Raw genomic sequence first — 19,616 nt, forward strand, 5'->3', positions numbered from 1 at the left:
TGGCAAAATGGGGATTGGATACCTTTCCTTCCTCCTACTTAGAATGCAAGCCCCGTGTAGCACAGGGATTGTGTCCAACCTGATTAATTTATATAAGGAAGCAGCGTGGCTCAGTGGAAAGAGCCCGGGCTTTGGAGTCAGAGGTCATGGGTTCAAATCCCAGCTCCGCCGCTTGTCAGCTGTGTGACTTTGGGCAAGTCACTTCACTTCTCTGGGCCTCAGTTCCTTCATCTGGAAAATGGGGATTAAGTCTGTGAGCCCCACGTGGGGCAACATAGTAAGCGCTTAATAAATGCCATCAAAAAAATAAATAAAAAATCCCGGCTCCACCACTTGTCAGCTGTGTGACTTTGGGCAAGTCACTTCACTTCTCCGCGCCTCAGTGACCTCATCAAGTCACTTCACTTCTCTGTGCCTCAGTTACCTCATCTGTCAAATGGGGATGAAGACTGTGAGCCCTGCAGGGGAGAACCTGATTATCCTGTGTCTCCCCCAGCGCTTAGAACAGTGCTCTGCACATAGTAAGCGCTTAACAAATACCAACATTATTATTATCTCCCCCCAGCGCTTAGTATAGTGTTTGGTGGATAGCAAGTGCCTCACCAGTCCCATCATCGTCATAGTCAATCAATCAATCAACCGTATTTATTGAGCGCTTACTGTGTGCAGAGCACTCTACTAAGCGCTTGGGAAATACAAGTTGGCAACATAGTCATTATTATGAGAAGCAGTGTGGTGAGCCCACTGTTGGGTAGGGACCGTCTCTATATGTTGCCGACTTGTACTTCCCAAGCGCTTAGTACAGTGCTCTGCACACAGTAAGCGCTCAATAAATACGATTGAATGAATGAATGAATGGAAAGAGCCCGGGCTTTGGAGTCAGAGGTCATGGGTTCAAATCCCAGCTCCCCCACTTGTCAGCTGTGTGACTTTGGACAAGTCACTTCACTTCTCTGGGCCTCAGTTCCCTCAACTGTAAAATGGGGATTAAGACTGTGAGCCCCATGTGTGGGACAACTTGATTACTTTCTATCTATCCTAGCATTTAGAACAGTGCTTTGGACATGGTAAGTGCTTAATAAACGCCATCCAAAAAAAAAAATAAAAAATCCCGGCTCTGCCATTTGTCAGCTGTGTGACTTTTAACTTCCCTGTGCCTCAGTTCCCTCATCTGTCAAATGGGGACGAAGACTGTGAGCTGCCCGTGGGACAACCTGATCACCTTGTATCCCCCTCAGCGCTTAGACTAGTGATTTGCACATTAGTAAGTGCTTAACAAATGCCATCATCATCATCATCATCATTATCATGATTATTATTATTGTAGCTATGTATATATGTTTGTACGTATTTATTACTCTTTTTTCTTTGTACATATTCATTCTATTTATTTTATTTAGTTAATATGTTTTGTTGTCTGTCTCCCCCTTCTAGACTGTGAGCCCGCTGTTGGGTAGGGACCGTCTCTGTATGTTGCCAACTTGGACTTCCCAAGCGCTTAGTTCAGTGCTCTGCACACAGTGAGCGCTCAATAAATACGATTGAATGGATGAATGAACAGTAAGCGCTCCATAAATACGATTGAATGAATGACTGAACAGTAAGCGCTCCATAAATACGATTGAATGAATGACTGAACAGTAAGCGCTCCATAAATACGATTGAATGAATGACTGAACGGTAAACGCTCCATAAATACGATTGAATGAATGAACAGTAAGCGCTCCATAAATACGATTGAATGAATGAACAGTAAGCGCTCCATAAATACGATTGAATGAATGAACAGTAAGCGCTCCATAAATACGATTGAATGAATGAATGAACGGTAGGCGCTCCATAAGTACGATTGAATGAATGAATGAACGGTAAGCGCTCCATAAATCCGATTGAATGAATGACTGAACGGTAAGCGCTCCATAAATACGATTGAATGAATGAATGAACGGTTAAGAGCTCCATAAATACGATTGAATGAATGAATGAACGGCAGGCGCTCCATAAATACGATTGAATGAATGAACGGTAAGTGCTCCATAAATCCGATTGAATGAATGAATGAACGGTAAGCGCTCCATAAATCCGATTGAATGAGTGAATGAACGGTAAGCGCTCCATAAATGCGATTGAATGAATGAATGAATGAAGGGTAAGCGCTCCATAAATCCGATTGAATGAATGAATGAAGGGTAAGCGCTCCATAAATCCGATTGAATGAATGAATGAACGGTAAGCGCTCCATAAATCCGATTGAATGAATGAATGAACGGTAAGCGCTCCATAAATCCGATTGAATGAGTGAATGAACGGTAAGCGCTCCATAAATGCGATTGAATGAATGAATGAATGAAGGGTAAGCGCTCCATAAATCCGATTGAATGAATGAATGAACGGTAAGCGCTCCATAAATCCGATTGAATGAATGAATGAACGGTAAGCGCTCCATAAATCCGATTGAATGAATGAATGAACGGTAAGCGCTCCATAAATCCGATTGAATGAGTGAATGAACGGTAAGCGCTCCATAAATCCGATTGAATGAATGAATGAACGGTAAGCGCTCCATAAATCCGATTGAATGAATGAATGAACGGTAAGCGCTCCATAAATCCGATTGAATGAATGAATGAACGGTAAGCGCTCCATAAATCCGATTGAATGAATGAATGAACGGTAAGCGCTCCATAAATCCGATTGAATGAGTGAATGAACGGTAAGCGCTCCATAAATGCGATTGAATGAATGAATGAAGGGTAAGCGCTCCATAAATCCGATTGAATGAATGAATGAACGGTAAGCGCTCCATAAATCCGATTGAATGAATGAATGAACGGTAAGCGCTCCATAAATCCGATTGAATGAATGAATGAACGGTAAGCGCTCCATAAATCCGATTGAATGAATGAATGAACGGTAAGCGCTCCATAAATACGATTGAATGAGTGAATGAACGGTAAGCGCTCCATAAATGCGATTGAATGAATGAATGAACAGTAAGCGCTCAATAAATGCGATTGAATGAGTGAATGAACGGTAAGTGCTCCATAAATACGATTGAATGAATGAACGAACGGTAAGTGCTCAATAAATGCGACTAAATGAGTGAATGAACGGTAAGCGCTCCATAAATACGACTGAATGAATGAATGAACGGTAAGCGCTCCATAAATACGACTGAACGCTTAGGCCAGTGTTCTGCACGCAGTCGGCGCTGCATAAATACGATTGACGACGATCCATCCATTCATTCATTCGTATTCATTCGTATTGAATGAATGACATCGATCGAATCGTAGTTCCGGAACGCACACTGAGCGGTCGGGGGCCCGGCCCGAGCTCGGCGGTCGTCTATGGGGGCCTGGGGGGGGGGGGCCCTTCGGGCGCTGCCTCGGCGCTCGATTGTGCGGGCCTGCCTGGCGGGCGGGCGGAGGGGCCCGAGCTCGGCGGTCATCTAGCGCTGCCTGGGGTGGGGCGGGGCGGGGCTCGGCGTTCGGCCGGCGCTGTCTGGGCCGGGGGGGGGGGAGGAGGAGGAGGAGGAGGAGGAGGAGGACGGTGGTGCGGCCCTGGGCACGATGGCGGCGGCGTTGACGGGTGTGCTGCTGGACGTGTCCTCCCCCGGACAGTTTGAGGAGCTGCTCCGACTCGCCGACAGGTCACACACATACACACACGGGGACACACACACACACCCACACACACACACACACACACCCCGCACGAAACAGCCCAACGCCCCCCCTCCTCCTCCTCCTCTTTCCCTTCTCTTCCCCCCCTCCTCCTCCTCCTCCTCCTCCTCCTCCTCTTTTCTTCCTCCCCCTCCCTTTTCCTTCTCCTTCTCCTTCCCACAGCCCAGCCCGCCCCCTCCGCTCCTCCACCGCTGTCCTCCTCCCCGTACCTCGTTCTCTCCTGTCCCGCCATCGACCCCCGGGCCCGGAATGCCCCCAATTCCTCTGCCGATCCGCCAAGCTCGCTCTCTTCCTCCCTCCAAGACCCTGCTGAGAGCTCACCTCCTCCAGGAGGCCTTCCCACACTGAGCCCCTTCCTTCCTCTCCCCCTCGTCCCCCTCTCCATCCCCCCCATCTTACCTCCTTCCCTTCCCCACAGCACCTGTACATATGCATATATGTTTGTACATATTTATTACTCTATTTATTTATTTATTTTACTTGTACCTATCTATTCTATTTATTTTATTTTGTTAGTATGTTTTGGTTTTGTTCTCTGTCTCCCCCTTCTAGACTGTGAGCCCGCTGCTGGGTAGGGACCGTCTCCATCTGTTGCCAACTTGGACTTCCCAAGTGCTTAGTACCGTGCTCTGCACACAGTAAGCACTCAATAAATACGATTGATTGATTTCCCATCTTCTTTCTCTCCCTTCTTCTCCCCTTCCTCCTCTTCCTCCTCTTCCTCCTCCTCCTCCTCTTTCTCCTCCTCTTCCTCTTTCTCCTCCTCCTCCTCCTCTTTCTCCTCCTCTTCCTCTTTCTCCTCCTCCTCCTCTTCCTCCTCCTCCTCCTCCTCTTCCTCCTCCTCCTCCTCTTCCCCTCCCCCTCTTCCCCTCCTCCTCTTTCTCCCCCTTCCCTCTCCCTCCTCCTCCCTTCCTCCCCACCTTCCCCCCCTTCCTCCCCTTCCTCCCCCACCTTCCCCCTCCCCCTTCTTCCCCTTCTCCTCCTTCCCCTCCTCCTCTTCTCCCTCCTCTTTCTCTTCCTCCTCTTCCTCCTTCTCTTCCCCTTCCTCCTCTTCCTCCTCCTCTTCCCCTTCCTCCTCCTCTTTCCCCTCCTCCTCCTTCCTCTTTTCTTCTCTTCCCCCTTCCTCCTCCTCTTCCCTTTCCTTCTCCTCCTCCTCCCCCTCTTCTCCTCCTCCCCCCCTTCCTTTTTTCTCCCCTTCTCCTCCTTCTCTTCCCCTTCCCCCACCTCTCCTCCCTCCCCCTCCCCCCATTTCTCCCTCCCCCCCATCCATCAGTCAGTGTTACCTATTGGACACGCTTCCCCCCCATTCGTTCCATCACATTTACTGAGCGCTCCCCGCCTACAGAGCGCTGCAGTGAGCAGTTGGGAGAGGACAGTGGAAGGACCAGCAGACCCCTGGCCTGCCCACAGCAAGCAGACAGTCCAGAGGACCGGCTGACATCCATCTCCCCCTCCTCACCCCCGGCCCCGTCCCCCCCCCGGACCCCCAAGAAGTGGCGTGGCCTAGCCGGGAGAGCCCGGGCCTGGGAATCGCAGGGACCTGGGTTCTCGTCCCGGCTCTGACACTTGCCTTCTGCGGGACCTTGGACAAGCCCCTTCCCTTCTCTGGGCCTCAGTTCCCTCATCTGTCAAATGGGGATGAAGACCGTGAGCCCCACGTGGGGCAACCTGGTTACTTTGTATCTGCCCCAGCGCTTAGAACAGTGCGTGGCACATAGTAAGCTCCCCATTGCACCTGTATATATGTTTGTATAGATTTATTACTCTATTTATTTTGCTTGTACATATTTACTATTCTGTTTACTTTGTTAATGATGTGCATGTAGCTTTCCTTCTATTTATTCTGGTGTCTTAACCCCTGTCCACATGTTTTGTTTTGTTGCCTGTCTCCCCCTCCTAGACTGTGAGCCCGTTGTTGGGTAGGCACCATCTCTATATGTTGCCGACTTGTACTTCCCAAGCGCCTAGTACAGTGCTCTGCACACAGTAAGCGCTCAGTAAATATGATTGAATGAATAAGCAAATGCCATCATTATTATTGTGATTATTATTTTCCTCCTCCCCTTTTCATTCTCCCCCCCACCTCTCCTCTCCCATCTCCCTCTCCCCCCAACCCATTCCCGGGAGTAATAATAATATTAATGATGGTATGTGTGAAGCGCTTACTATGTGCCAAGCACTGTTCTAAGCACTGGCACAGATATAAGGTGGTCAGATTGTCCCACCTGGGGCTCACGGTCTTCATCCCCATTTTACAGATGAGGGAACTGAGGCCCAGAGAAGTGAAGTGACTTGCGCAAAGTCACCCAGCTGACAAGTGGCGGAGCCGGGATTAGAACCCAAGGCCTCTGACTCCCAAGCCCGGGCTCCTTCCATTAAGCCACGCTGCTCCTCTGAGGAGGAGGACCCTGCAGATTTCTCCCCCTGGCTTAGCCTGGTGCCAGTCGTGCCCCAAAGCTGAGGGGGAGGAGGGGAGAACCATCCCCATCCAGCCCACCAATCAATCAATCAGTTGTATTTATTGAGCGCTTACTGTGTGCAGAGCACTGTACTAAGCGCTTGGGAAGTACAAGTTGGCAACATATAGAGACAGTCCCTACCCAACAGTGGGCTCAGAAATCAATCTAGACTCCGGTCTACGCCATCTGTAGACAATCGGACCCTCCACCTTGTGTCACGAGCTCCCGGCCCCACAGTGCTCCTCCGTCCCTTTAGACTGTGAGCCCACTGTCGGGTAGGGACCATCTCTGTATATTGTCAACTTGTACTTCCCAAGCGCTTAGTACAGTGCTCTGCACACAGTAAGCGCTCAATAAATACGATTGAATGAATGAATTCAGCTCACACATTCAGTCCATCCCTAAATCCCGTCAGTTCCGCCTTCACGACGTCGCTCCAATCCGCCCTTCCCTCTCCAGCCAAACGTGCGCTGCCACGTTAGTACGGTCGCTCGTCCTCTCCCGCCTGGATGACTGCATCGGCCTCCTCGCTGACCTCCCAGCCTCCTGTCTCTCCCCACTCCAGTCCGTACTTCACTCTGCTGCCCCGATCGTTTTTCATCATCGATCGTATTTATTGAGCGCTTACTATGTGCGGAGCATATGTAGAAAAACATATGTACGATGTTTTTCTACAGAAGCGTTCAGTCCGTGTTTCCCCACTCCAGAAGAACTTCTGGTGGTCGTCCACCTAGACTGTAAGGCAGGATAGCGAGCTAATTCTCTTGTATTGTACTCTCCCAAGCCCTAACCACCCCCTTCTTCTGGAAACATTATCCAACCTCGGCTTCACTGACCACTCTTCGCCTAGGCAGCTCTTTGAGTTGTCTCCACCCGCTGTCTCAAATTCCTCTCTTTGAGTTCTCTGGCCCCCTCCAATCTGACTTCCAGCCCCTTCGCTCCACAGAAACCACCCTCTCGAAGGTCACCGTTGACCTCCTTCTGGCCAGATCCGACGGCCTCTACTCCATCCTAATCCTCTTCCGCCTCTCAGCTGCCTCGGACACTGTGACCCACCCCCTTCTCCTGGAAACATTATCCAACCTGGGCTTCCCCGACCCTGTCTTCTCCTGGTTTTCCTCCCAACTCTTGGCTGCTCCTTCTCAGTCTTCATCATGGGCCCCTCCTCTGCCTCCTACCCCCTAATTTCTTCAGTGTTCATTTCTGGGTCCCCTTCTGTTCTCTCTGCCCACCCATTCGCTCCCTTGGCTTCAACTCCCATCTCTGTGCAGATGATACACAAATGTACCCCTCCAGCCCTGATCTCTCTCTCTCTCTCTCCCTCCAGGCTCGCATCTCCTCTTGTCTTCAAGACATCTCTACTTGATTGTCCTCCAGTCACCTCAGTCTTAACATGTCCAAAACGGAGCTCCTTATATTCACCCCCAAACCCTGTCCTCCCCCTGAATTCCCATCACTGGGAGTGGCACCACCATCCTTTCCGTCTCACACGTCTGTAACCTTGGCGTTATCCTCGACTCCTCTTGGTCAACCCACATAGTCAATCCGACACTAAATCCTGGTTGTTCCACCTTCCCAACGTCACTAAAATCCATCCTTTTCTGTCCATCCCAACTGCTACCCATCCCAAGCGCTTAGTACAGTGCTCTGCACATAGTAAGCGCTCAATAAATACGATTGATTGATTGATTGATTGCTACCACATTAATCCAGTCACTCATCCTCTCCTGCCTAGATGACTGCATCAGCCTCCGCGCTGACCTCCCAGCCGCCTGTCTCTCCCCACTCCAGTCCAGACTTCACCCCGCTGTCCGCATCATTTTCCTACGAAAACACCGAGTCCGCATCTCCCCACTTCTCAGGAACCTCCAGTGGTTGCTCATCCACCTCACCCAAAAACCCCTCACCATCGGCTTTTAAAAGAAGCAATCAATCAATCAGTCGTATTTCAATCAAGCAGCGCGGCGTTGTGGTTACAGCCCGGGCCTGCGAGTCAATCAATCATTCAATCGTATTTATTGAGCGCTTACTGTGTGCAGAGCACTGTACTGAGCGCTTGGGAAGTACAAGTTGGCAGCATATAGAGACAGTCCCTACCCAACAGTGGGCTCACAGTCTAGAGTCAGAAGGTCGTGGCTTCTGACCGCGGCTGTGCCACTTGTCGGCTGTGTGACCCTAGGCAAGTCGCTTTACTTCCCTGGGCCTCAGTTAGCTCAGCTGTAAAATGGGGATTGAGACAGTGACATGGGACAGAGACTGTCCAGCCCGATTTGCTCGTATCCACCCCAGTGCTTAGTACAGTGCCTGGCTAAGCACTTAAATATCATCATTATTATTATTATTTAAAGCCATCCATCACTTCCCCCCCCGTCCTACCTCACTTCGCTCCTCTCCATCTACAACGCAGCCCACACGCTCCGCTCCTCTGGTGCCGCTAACCTTCTCCCCGGGCTTCCATTTCTCCCGTCTCACCACCGACCGCGGCCCACGTCCCGCGTCTGGCCCGGAACGCCCTTTCTCCTCAAATCCCACCGACGATGATCCTCCTCCATTTCAGAGCCTTACTGAAGGCCCATCTCCTCCAAGAGGCCTTCCCTGACTAAGCCCCCCATCTTCTCTTCTCCCACTCCTGCGTCGCCCCGACTTGCTCCCCTCATTCATCCCCCCTCACAACCCCACAGCACTTACGTCCATGTCGGTCATTTATTTCTGTTCACGTCTGCCTCCCTCTCTAGACTGAAAGCTCACCGTCGGCAGGGCACGGGTCTGTTCTGTTGTCCTCTCCCAAGCGCTTAGTACAGTGCTTGTACACAATAAGCGCTCAGTAAATGTGATCGATAGCCTGCCCCTGGTTAGGGCTCACTGGATACAATTGGTGGGTTGACTGATGGACGGATTCCCGTCCCGTGCCGGGTTTGGCGTTTTCGGGGTTGCTGGTTGTTATTACTATCACGGTATTTGTTAGGCGCTTACTGTGTGCCAGGCACTGTTCTAAGCGCTGATTGAGAAGCGTGTTTTGCGCCTTATGTGTGTCATTCCGTGCAGGCCTCTGGTGGTGATCCATTTCTGGGCCCCGTGGGCTCCGCAATGCGCCCCCATGAACGACGTCATGGCTGAGCTGGCCAAGGAACACCCGCAGGCCGCCTTCGCCAAGGTAATAATAATCATCATCATCATCATAATAGTATTTATTAAACACTTACTATATGCCAAGCACTGTTCTAAGCGCTGGGGTACATACAAGGTAGCCCACCCCTCCCCTCTCGCCACGGATCCATGCCCAGCCCGGGAGGCGTCCCCACCCGAATGCCGTGTGGAAGTGGGGCAGACGAGAGAAACGGGAAGTGGGGAGTTTTTTGGGATGCATGGAGATCTGGGTTTGCGGAGGAAAATGAACCATATTGGCATTTATTAGACTGTGAGCCCACTGCTGTGTAGGGACTGTCTCTATATGTTACCCACTTGTACTTCCCAAGCGCTTAGTACAGTGCTCTGCACACAGTAAGCGCTCAATAAATACGATTGATGATGATGATTTATTAGTGACGGAAGCAGCGTGGAGGAGGGGATAGAGCCCGGGCCTGGCGGTCCAAAGGTCATGGATTCTAATGCTGACCCCGCCACTCGTCTGCGTTGTGACCTTGGGCAAGTGACTTCATTTCTCCGGGCCTCAGTTCCCTCATCTGGAAAATGGGGGTTGAGACGGTGAGGCCCACGTGCGACAGGGACTGCGTCCAGCCCGATTTGCTTGTCTCCACCCCAGCACTTCATATAGTGCCTGGCACATAGTAAGCGCTTAACAGATACCATCATTATTATGATTATTATTAGGTCCTTACTGTGGGCCAAGTACCGAGGTACGTGTAAGAGAAGAATCAGTCAATCGATAGTATTTATTGAGCGCTTACTGTGTGCAGAGCACTGTACTAAGCGCTTGGGAAGTACAAGTTGGCAACATATAGAGACAGTCCCTACCCAACAGTGGGGTAGAATAATCGTGATGGTATCTTTTAAGCACTTACTGTGTGTCAAGCACTGTTCTAAGCACTGGTGAAGATACAAGCAAATCGGGTTGGACACAGTCCCTGTCCCGCGTGGAGCTCTTGGTTTTTGCCCCCATTTTACAGATGAGGGAACTAAGGCCTGGAGAAGTGAAGTGACTTTCCCAAGATCCCACAGCAGACAAGTGGCAGAGCCGGGATTAGAACCCAGGACCTTCTGACCCCCAGGCCTGGGCCCCAGCCCCGAGGCTGCCTTGCAGATTCCCCGTCCTCGTGGTGTGTGTTTGGCGCTTACTGTGCGCCAAGCCCTGTACTAAGCGCTGGCATAGATAGAAACTCGTCAGGTTGGACACCGTCCCCGTCCCACCTGTTGGGCTACCAGGCTAAGAGGAAGGAGGATGTCCCATTTCACAGCTGAGGAAACTGAGGCTCAGAGAAGCGAAGAGGCTTGTGCAAGGTCACAGCAGACGCCTGGCAGAGCCGGAATTTGAATTCAGGGCGGGGGTTTGGCCCACGGATGACTGACGGCCAAGAGCCAGGGAGCGGCCTCCTGCTCAGCAGGGAATGTGTCTGGCTGTCATTGTCTGGTCCTCTCCCGAGCACTTAGTACAGTGCTCCGCACACACAGTCAGTGCTCCCTAAATAACATTGAATGAATAAAGAGTTGGGGCCGGCTTGGGGAAAACTGGGAATCCGCAGTCGGGAAAGGGAGCGGGAGCTGGAGGGAGGCGACGGGGCGGAGGTTTGGAGGGAGGATGCGGCTCGGCTCTGTGCCCAGCCCCCTGCCCTGCCTGCCTCCACTCTCTCCGGGGCCGCTTTCGAACCATAGCAGGGTCACTTGAGAGCGGCGTGGCTCAGTGGAAAGAGCCCGGGCTTGAGAGTTAGAGGTCCTGGGTTCTAATCCCGGCTCCACGAATTGTCAGCCGTGTAACCATGGGCAAGTCACTTAGCTTCTCTGTGCCTCAGGTACCTCGTCTGTCAAATGGGGATTAAGACTGTGAGCCCCACGTGGGACAATCTGTTAACCTTGTATCTATCCCAGAGCTTAGAACAGTGCTTGGCACGTCGTAAGCGCTTAATAAATGCCATCATTAGTATTATTGTTTGAGGGAACTTGGGAGGGTGTTGGCCCCGCTGGCTGTCCCGTCCAGGTCGGTCTGGGCTGGGATCCCACCGTCGGTGGTCCGGAGGGAGAGGAGGAGGAAGAAGAAGAGGAGGAGGAGGACAACGATGACGAAGAAGAGGAGGAGGGAGAGGAGAAGGATGATGGTTTAGTACAGTGCTCTGCACGCAGTAAGCACTCAATAAATACGATTGAATGATGAAGAGGAGGAGGAGGAGGAGGGAGAGGAGAAGGAAGAAGAAGAGGAGGAGGGAGAGGAGAAGGATGATGGCTTAGTACAGTGCTCTGCACCCAGGAAGCGCTCAATAAATATGATTGAATGATGAAGAGGAGGAGGAGGGAGAGGAGAAGGAAGAAGAAGAGGAGGAGGGAGAGGAGAAGGATGATGGCTTAGTACAGTGCTCTGCACCCAGTAAGCGCTCAATAAATACGATTGAATGATGAAGAGAGGAGGAGGAGGGAGAGGAGGAGGAAGAATAAGAGGAGGAGGACGACGATGATGAAGAGGAGGAGGGAGAGGAGAAGGATGATGGCTTAGTACAGTGCTCTGCACACAATAAGCGCTCAATAAATACGATTGAATGATGAAGAGGAGAAGGAGAAGGAAGGAGACTGAGACTTTTAGACTGTGAGCCCACTGTTGGGTAGGGACTGTCTCTATATGTTGCCAATTTGTACTTCCCAAGCACTTAGTACAGTGCTCTGCACATAGTAAGCGCTCAATAAATACGATTGATGATGAAGGAGAGGAGGAGGAGGGAGAGGAGGAGGAAGAATAAGAGGAGGAGGACGACGATGATGAAGAGGAGGAGGGAGAGGAGAAGGATGATGGCTTAGTACAGTGTTCTGCACACAATAAGCGCTCAATAAATACGATTGAATGATGAAGAGGAGAAGGAGAAGGAAGGAGACTGAGACTTTTAGACTGTGAGCCCACTGTTGGGTAGGGACTGTCTCTATATGTTGCCAATTTGTACTTCCCAAGCACTTAGTACAGTGCTCTGCACATAGTAAGCGCTCAATAAATACGATTGATCATGAAGGAGAGGAGGAGGAGGGAGAGAAGGAGGAAGAAGAAGAGGATGATGATGACGAAGAGGAGGAGGGAGAGGAGAAGGATGATGGCTTAGTACAGTGCTCTGCACACAATAAGCGCTCAATAAATACGATTGAATGATGAAGAGGAGAAGGAGAAGGAAGGAGACTGAGACTTTTAGACTGTGAGCCCACTGTTGGGTAGGGACTGTCTCTATATGTTGCCAATTTGTACTTCCCAAGCGCTTAGTTCAGTGCTCTGCACATAGTAAGCGCTCAATAAATACGATTGATGATGAAGGAGAGGAGGAGGAGAAAGAGAGGAGGAGGAGGAAGGAGAGGAAGAGGAGAAAGAGGAGGAGGAGGAAGGCAGGAGGCTGGCCAACACCTTGGAGCGACAGGGAGGAGGAAGCAACCTAATTGAGAAGCAGCATAGCCTAGTGGATAGAGCACAGGCCTGTGAGTCAGCAGGACCTGGGTTCTAATCCCACCTCCGCCACAAGTCACTTCACTTCTCTGCGCCTCAGTCCCCTCATCTGGAAAATGGGGATTAAGACTGTGACCGTCCCGTAGGGGACAGGGACCGTGTCCAACCTGATTACCTTGGATCCGCTCCAGCGCTTACAACAGTGCCTGGCACCTAGGAAGCGCCCTACGAATACCCTAAAAATAAAGAGAGGGTCGGTCAGAGTCCGGACGGTATCGCGTCTTTCGGTCGGGAGGTTTTTAAAATCCGAGGAGGAGAATCTGTCAGATGGGCAAGAAGGAGCCGAGGCGTCGGCTGCCGTAACCTGAACGCGCCCACTCGTGAATCATTTGAAGGAGCAGTTAAAGCTGCGTGTTTGGACCGGGATGAAAGATCACCACAACAGGCCAGAGTCACCCCTCATCATCATCAATCGTATTTATTGAGCGCTTACTATGTGCAGAGCACTGTATTAAGCGCTTGGGAAGTACAAATTGGCAACATATAGAGACGGTCCCTACCCAACAGTGAGCTCACAGTCTAAAAATCACCTGGTCAACCAAGACAGAGATCAGCGTCTGGCTTGGTTTTTACGAGTGGGATGTTACTGGTTTTAGCACCACGTTGTCTCCGTCCTTCATTCAATCGTATTGATTGAGCGCTTACTCTCTGCAAAGCACTGTACTAAACTCTGTCGGCAGCCAGGGCCTGATTTATTCCCACCGCATATGCAAGAGATTTCTCACTTTGGTCCCTTCTCTTTTAAATTGACATTTGTCACACGATCGCCGCGCGCCCAGCCCTGTACTAAGCGTCGGGGTAGAGGCGAGATCATCAGGTTTGTACATATGTACCTATGTTTGTACATATTTATTACTCTATTTTACTTGTACATATCTATCCTATTTATTTTATTTTGTTAGTATGTTTGGTTTTGTTCTCTGTCTCCCCCTTTTAGACTGTGAGCCCACTGTTGGGTAGGGCCTGTCTCTAGATGTTGCCAATTTGTACTTCCCAAGCGCTTAGTACAGTGCTCTGCACATAGTAAGTGCTCAATAAATACGATTGATGATGATGATGATCAGGTGTCGCACGATCTAAGCCGGAGGCGCTAGGGTTTCATCCCCATTTTACAGCGGAGGATGCTAAGGCAGAGAAGAGCAAAGGTGACTTGCCCGGGGTCACACTACAGACAAGTGCAGACAAGTGGCCGGGCCGGGATTAGAACCCAGGTCCTCTGACTCCCAAGCCTGTGCCCTTCCCACTCCCTTCCCCCCAACTCCCAAGCCGGCTAAGGTTGAGCTGCCGGAATGTCGGCCTCCTCCACGGGGATTGGGGAAATCTGCAGGGAAACTGGTTTCAGAAAAACTAGCCAGAACCCTGAACGGTCTTGTCAAGGGCTGAATCCCATTGATAGCAATCAGTCAGTGGTCTTGATTGAGCGCTTACTATGTGCAGAGCACTGTACTAAGCGCTTGGGAGAGTGCAATAGAAATAGCGGACACGATCCCTGATGTCAAGGAGCTGCTAATAATAATAATAATAACGATGGTATTCGTTAAGCGCTTGCTATGTGCCCTCCTTCCTCTCCCCCTCTCCACCCCCCGCCTTACCTCCTTCCCCTCCCCACAGCACCTGTATGTATGTATGTATGCATTTATTACTCTGTTTTATTTGTACATCATCATCATCATCATCAATCGTATTTATTGAGCGCTTACTATGTGCAGAGCACTGTACTAAGCGCTTGGGAAGTACAAATTGGCAACACATAGAGACAGTCCCTACCCAACAGTGGGCTCACAGTCTAAAAGGGGGAGACAGAGAACAAAACCAAACATCCTAACAAAATAAAATAAATAGAATAGATACGTACAACTAAAATAAATAAATAGAGTAATAAATCTGTACAAACATATCTACATATATACAGGTGCCGTGGGGAAGGGAAGGGGGTAAGATATTTATTCTATTTATTTTATTTTGTTAATATGTTTTGTTCTCTGTCTCAACCTTCTAGACTGTGAGCCCGCTGTTGGGTAGGGACTGTCTCTATATGTTGCCAGCTTGTACTTCCCAAGCGCTTAGTACAGTGCTCTGCACACAGTAAGCGCTCAATAAATACGATTGAATGAATGAATGAAGGTGGCGGATCCGGGATTGAAAGCCCGGTTCCTCTCACCCCCGGGCCCGGGCTCTAGCTGCCCACCGTTAATTTTGGATCGGGAGAGAGATCAACTGCTCTCTGAGACCCGCATTTTGACAGAACTCGGGCCGGGCCCCCAAACTCCCTCGGGATGTTCTCGGCTCTGCGTTCTGGATACCGAAGCGCTTAGTACAGCGCTCCGCACACAGTAAGCACTCAGTAAATGCGATCGATTGATAGCCTCGGCCGGCTCCCGCCCTTTATCCTCTCGGGGAACGTTATCAGAGGTAGGTCACGGAGGTGATGGGGAAGCGGCGTGGCCTGGTGGACCGAGTCCCGGCCCAGGAGTCAGAAGGACCTGGGTTCTAATCCCGGCTCTGCTGCTTGTCTGCTGGGTGACCTTGAGCAAGTCACTTCATTACCCTGGGCCTCTGTTCCCTCATCTGTCAAATGGGGATTCATTCATTCATTCAGTCGTATTTATTGAGCGCTTACTGTGTGCTGAGCACTGTATTAAGCGCTTGGGAAGTACAAGTTGGCAACATATAGAGACGTTCCCTAATCCAACAGTGGGCTCACAGTCTAGAAGGGGGAGACAGAGAACAAAACAAAACATTAACAAAATAAAATAAATAGAATAGTACATATGTACACGTAAAATAAATAGAATAATTAATATGTACAAGCAAATATACAGGTGCTGTGGGGCGGGGAAGAAGGTGGCGGGGGGATGGGGAGGGGGAGGAGGGGGAGAGAAAGGAGGGGGCTCTGTGGGAAGGCCTCCTGGAGGAGGTGAGCTCTCAGTAGGGCTTTGAAGGGAGGAAGAGAGCGAGCTTGGCGGATGGGCGGAGGGAGGGCATTCCAGGCCAGGGGAAGGACGTGGGCCGGAGGTCTATGGCGGGACAGGCGAGAACGAGGTGCTGTGAGGAGGTGAGTGGCACCGGAGGAGCAGAGGGTGTGGGCTGGGCTGTAGAAGGAGAGAAGGGAGGGGAGGTAGGAGGGGGCGAGGGGATGGACAGCCTTGAAGTCGAGAGTGAGGAGTTTTTGCCTGATGCGTAGGTTGATTGGTAGCCACTGGAGATTTTTGAGGAGAGGAGTGACATGCCCAGAGCGTTTCTGCACAAAGACGATCCAGGCAGCAGCGTGAAGTATAGATTGAAGTGGGGAGAGAAAGGAGGATGGGAGATCAGAGAGGAGGCTGATGCAGTGATCCAGTCGGGATAGGATGAGAGATTGAACCAGCAAGGTAGCAGTTTGGATGGAGATGAAAGGGCGGATCTTGGCGATGTTGCGGAGGTTGAGACTGGCACGTTTTGGTGACGGGTTGGATGTGAGGGGTAAATGAGAGAGCGGAGTCGAGGATGACACCAAGGTTGCGGGCTTGTGGGACGGTAAGGATGGTAGTGCCGTCAACAGTGATGGGAAAGTCAGGGAGAGGGCAGGGTTTGGGAGGGAAGATAAGGAGTTCAGTCTTGGACATATTGACTTTTAGTGACGGGCAGACATCCAGATGGAGATGTCTTGAAGGCAGGAGGAGACACGAGCCTGAAGGGAGGGAGAGAGAGCAGGGGCAGAGGTGTAGATTTGGATGTAGATGTAGATTGAGAGTGTGAGCCCCATGTGGGACAGGGAATGTGTCCAACCTGATTGGCTTGTGGCTACCCCAGTGCTTAGTATAGCGCTTGGTGCATCGGAAGCTCTTAAATACCAATATTATTATTTTTATTATTATTAATAGGACAGATCCATTTTCCATTATATAGACTGCCCAAGTCTTGTGATTAGTGCCCTTAAGCCATCTGTAAATTTTGCCCAGTTTTGGACCTTTCTTGGTCGGGGGCGGATGGAAAAAAAGAAGACACTGGAAAGTTTCTTTGGCTGCAAACGTTGGTGGCTTGAACTGTGGTTTGGGTGGAGGAAGGGTCTCATTCATTCATTCAATCATATTTATTGAGCGCTTACTGTGTGCAGAGCACTGTACTAAGCGCTTAGTCCCGAGCAGGAAGAACTTCTAATCCCGACTTTCAACAGAGCCTGGGTTTGGGAGTCAGAGGTCGTGGATTCTAATCCCGGCCTCGCCACTTATCAGCTGTGTGACTTCAGGCGAGTCACTTCACTTCTCTGGGCCTCAGTTCCCTCATCTGGAAAATGGGGATGAAGACTGTGAGCCCCACGTGGGACAACCTGATGACCTTGGATCTACCCCAGCGCTCCGTACAGTGCTTGGCACGTAGTAAGCGCTTAACAAATGCCATGATTATTATTATCATTAAGTCATCTCACTTCTCGGGGCCTCAGTTCCTTCATCTGGAAAACGGGTTCAATCCCTGTCAATCAGTCAATCAATCAATCGTATTTATTGAGCGCTTACTGTGTGCAGAGCACTGTACTAAGCGCTTGGGAAGGACAAGGTGGGTCCTCTCCCTTTGACGCGAGGCCCATGTGGGACTGGAACTGTGTCTGATCTGATGATCCCGTATTAACCCCCACTGTTTAGCGCGGTGCTCATCACGCAGTAATAGCGGACAGTTATCTCAGCGACGAGGCGTTGAGCCCGTTATCTTCTTGTGGGCAGGGTATGCGTCATTCTCTCCTCTTCCAAATGCTCTCCCAAACGATTGGAGAAACCGATAAAGCATCATACCGCGTTATAGCTGCAGGAACTCAAAGATATCAGTCAATCAGACGGGCCGGGGAAAGGGTTCTTAAAAATGTAGTAGACGCTTCTCTTTGTTTCCACAAAGCCCACAGATTTCCGCCGGATTCTCCGTCGGAAACTTTGCCCGGGCAGCCCGGGTTGCCGAAGTTGGGCCTTGCCTTGCCTCTTTCAGCGAGGAGATGAAGTAAAACCCGAGACCCCTTTGGCCCCTGGGTGGACTGCGTTTGATGTTATAGCGTCCTCTCCCAAGCGCTTACTATAGTGCTCTGCACAATAATTAATTATATGAATTATAATTAATAATAATAATAGACTCTAAGGTCATTGTGGGCAGAGAATGTCGCTGTTTATTGTTGTGTTGTCCTTTCCCCAGCGCTTAGTACAGCGCTGAGCACACAGTAAGCACTCAATAAATACGATTAATAACACTGGTCACTGTATCATCATCATCAATCGTATTTATTGAGCGCTTACTATGTGCAGAGCACTGTAGGCAGAGAATGTCACTGTTTATTGTTGAATTGTCTTCTCCGAAGCGATTATTACAGTGCTCCCCACCCAGTTAGCCCCCAGCCCCTCGATATCTCCGGTTTAGGTTTCTGAGAAGCAGCCTGCCCTAGAAGGCAGAGCGCAGACTTGGGAGGCCCAAGGACCTGAGTTCTAATTCCGGCTCTACCCCGTATCTGCCGTTGACCTTGGGCCAGTCACTTGTCTTCTCTGGGCCTCAGCTATCTCACCTGTCAAATGGGGCTTAAGAGCGTGATCCCCACGTGGGACAGGGACTGCGTCCGACCTGATGAACGGGCGTCTACCCCGGCGCTTCGAACGGCGCCGACGAGTACCGTAATATTAATTATTATTGTGATTATAAGCGGTATGTACCCCTGATCGGTTGTGGAACAAAGAGCAAAGTCCAGTGCTCTGCACACAGTAAGCGCTCAATAAATACGATTGATGAAGGGCCGAAGGCTCACGGGAAAAGAGAGCGGAGAGGAAAAGAGGTAAACCAGCTCACCGGAGAGGGCTTTTGGGTCGAGGGAGCATCAGAGCAGAGGGAGGCGTCGAGTAAGTTAGCAGAGTTAGTCATAATATTCGAACCAAGGAGCCTTGATTTCCGTGGAGTTTGGTAGAAGAGAATAGATAAATACATGGTACTGAGGAAATAGTAATAGTTTTTTTTTTAATGGCATTTATTAAGCGCTTACTATGTGCAAAGCACTGTTCTAAGCACTGGGGAGGTTACAAGGTGATCAGGTTGTGCTTTGCACAGTGAACAAGGTGAACAGTGCTTTGCACATAGTAAGCGCTTAACAAATGCCGTCATTATTATTATTATTATTATTATCAGGTTGTCCCACGGGGGGCTCACAGTCAATCCCCATTTTACAGATGAGGGAACTGAGGCACAGAGAAGTTAAGTGACTTGCCTGAAGTCACACAGCTGACAAGTGGCGGAGCCGGGATTTGAACCCCTGACCTCTGACTCCAAAGCCCGGGCTCTTTCCACTGAGCCATGCTGCTTCTCTCAGTAATTGTGGTATTTGCGAAGCGCTTAGTCTGGGCCAGGCACTGTACTAAGCGCTGGGGTGGGTACAGTACCTATCCCACAGGGGACTCTCAATCTCTGTGGAAAGCAGTGTTGTATGGCGGATAGTAATAATGATAGTGATGGCATTTATTAAGCGCTTACTATGTGCAAAGCACTGTTCTAAGCGCTGGGGAGGTTACAAGGTGATCAGGTTGTCCCACAGTGGGCTCACAGTCTTCATCCCCATTTTACAGATGAGGTAACTGAGGCACAGAGAACTGAAGTGACTTGCCCAGAGTCACACAGCTGGCGGTTGGCGGAGCCGGGATTTGAACCCATGACCTCTGACTCCAAAGCCCGTGCTCTTTCCACCGAGCCACGCTGCTTCTCTGCGTACTCTGGTTAGAGTACAGACCTTGGAGTCAGGAGGTCCTGGGTTCTAATCCCAGTTCTGCCACTTGTCTGCTGTGTGGCCTAGGGCCAGTCACTTCACTTCCCTGGGCCTCAGTTCCC

General features: G+C 50.5%; 1 protein-coding gene across 1 annotated transcript in view; it reads left to right on the plus strand.

Moving 5' to 3' along the window:
* Window positions 1-3,551: 3,551 nt before the first annotated feature.
* The window catches only part of GLRX3 (glutaredoxin 3), a 56,408-nt gene continuing 40,343 nt past the window's right edge, over window positions 3,552-19,616 (plus strand). Inside the window, exons 1-2 of the mRNA XM_038743812.1 lie at window positions 3,552-3,652; window positions 9,191-9,299. Coding sequence (XP_038599740.1) covers window positions 3,573-3,652; window positions 9,191-9,299 — 189 coding nt within the window. The 5' untranslated portion in view covers window positions 3,552-3,572. The remainder of the gene's footprint in view (window positions 3,653-9,190; window positions 9,300-19,616) is intronic.

Source organism: Tachyglossus aculeatus, chromosome 3, assembly GCF_015852505.1.
Source record: "Tachyglossus aculeatus isolate mTacAcu1 chromosome 3, mTacAcu1.pri, whole genome shotgun sequence".
Taxonomy (NCBI): domain Eukaryota; kingdom Metazoa; phylum Chordata; class Mammalia; order Monotremata; family Tachyglossidae; genus Tachyglossus; species Tachyglossus aculeatus.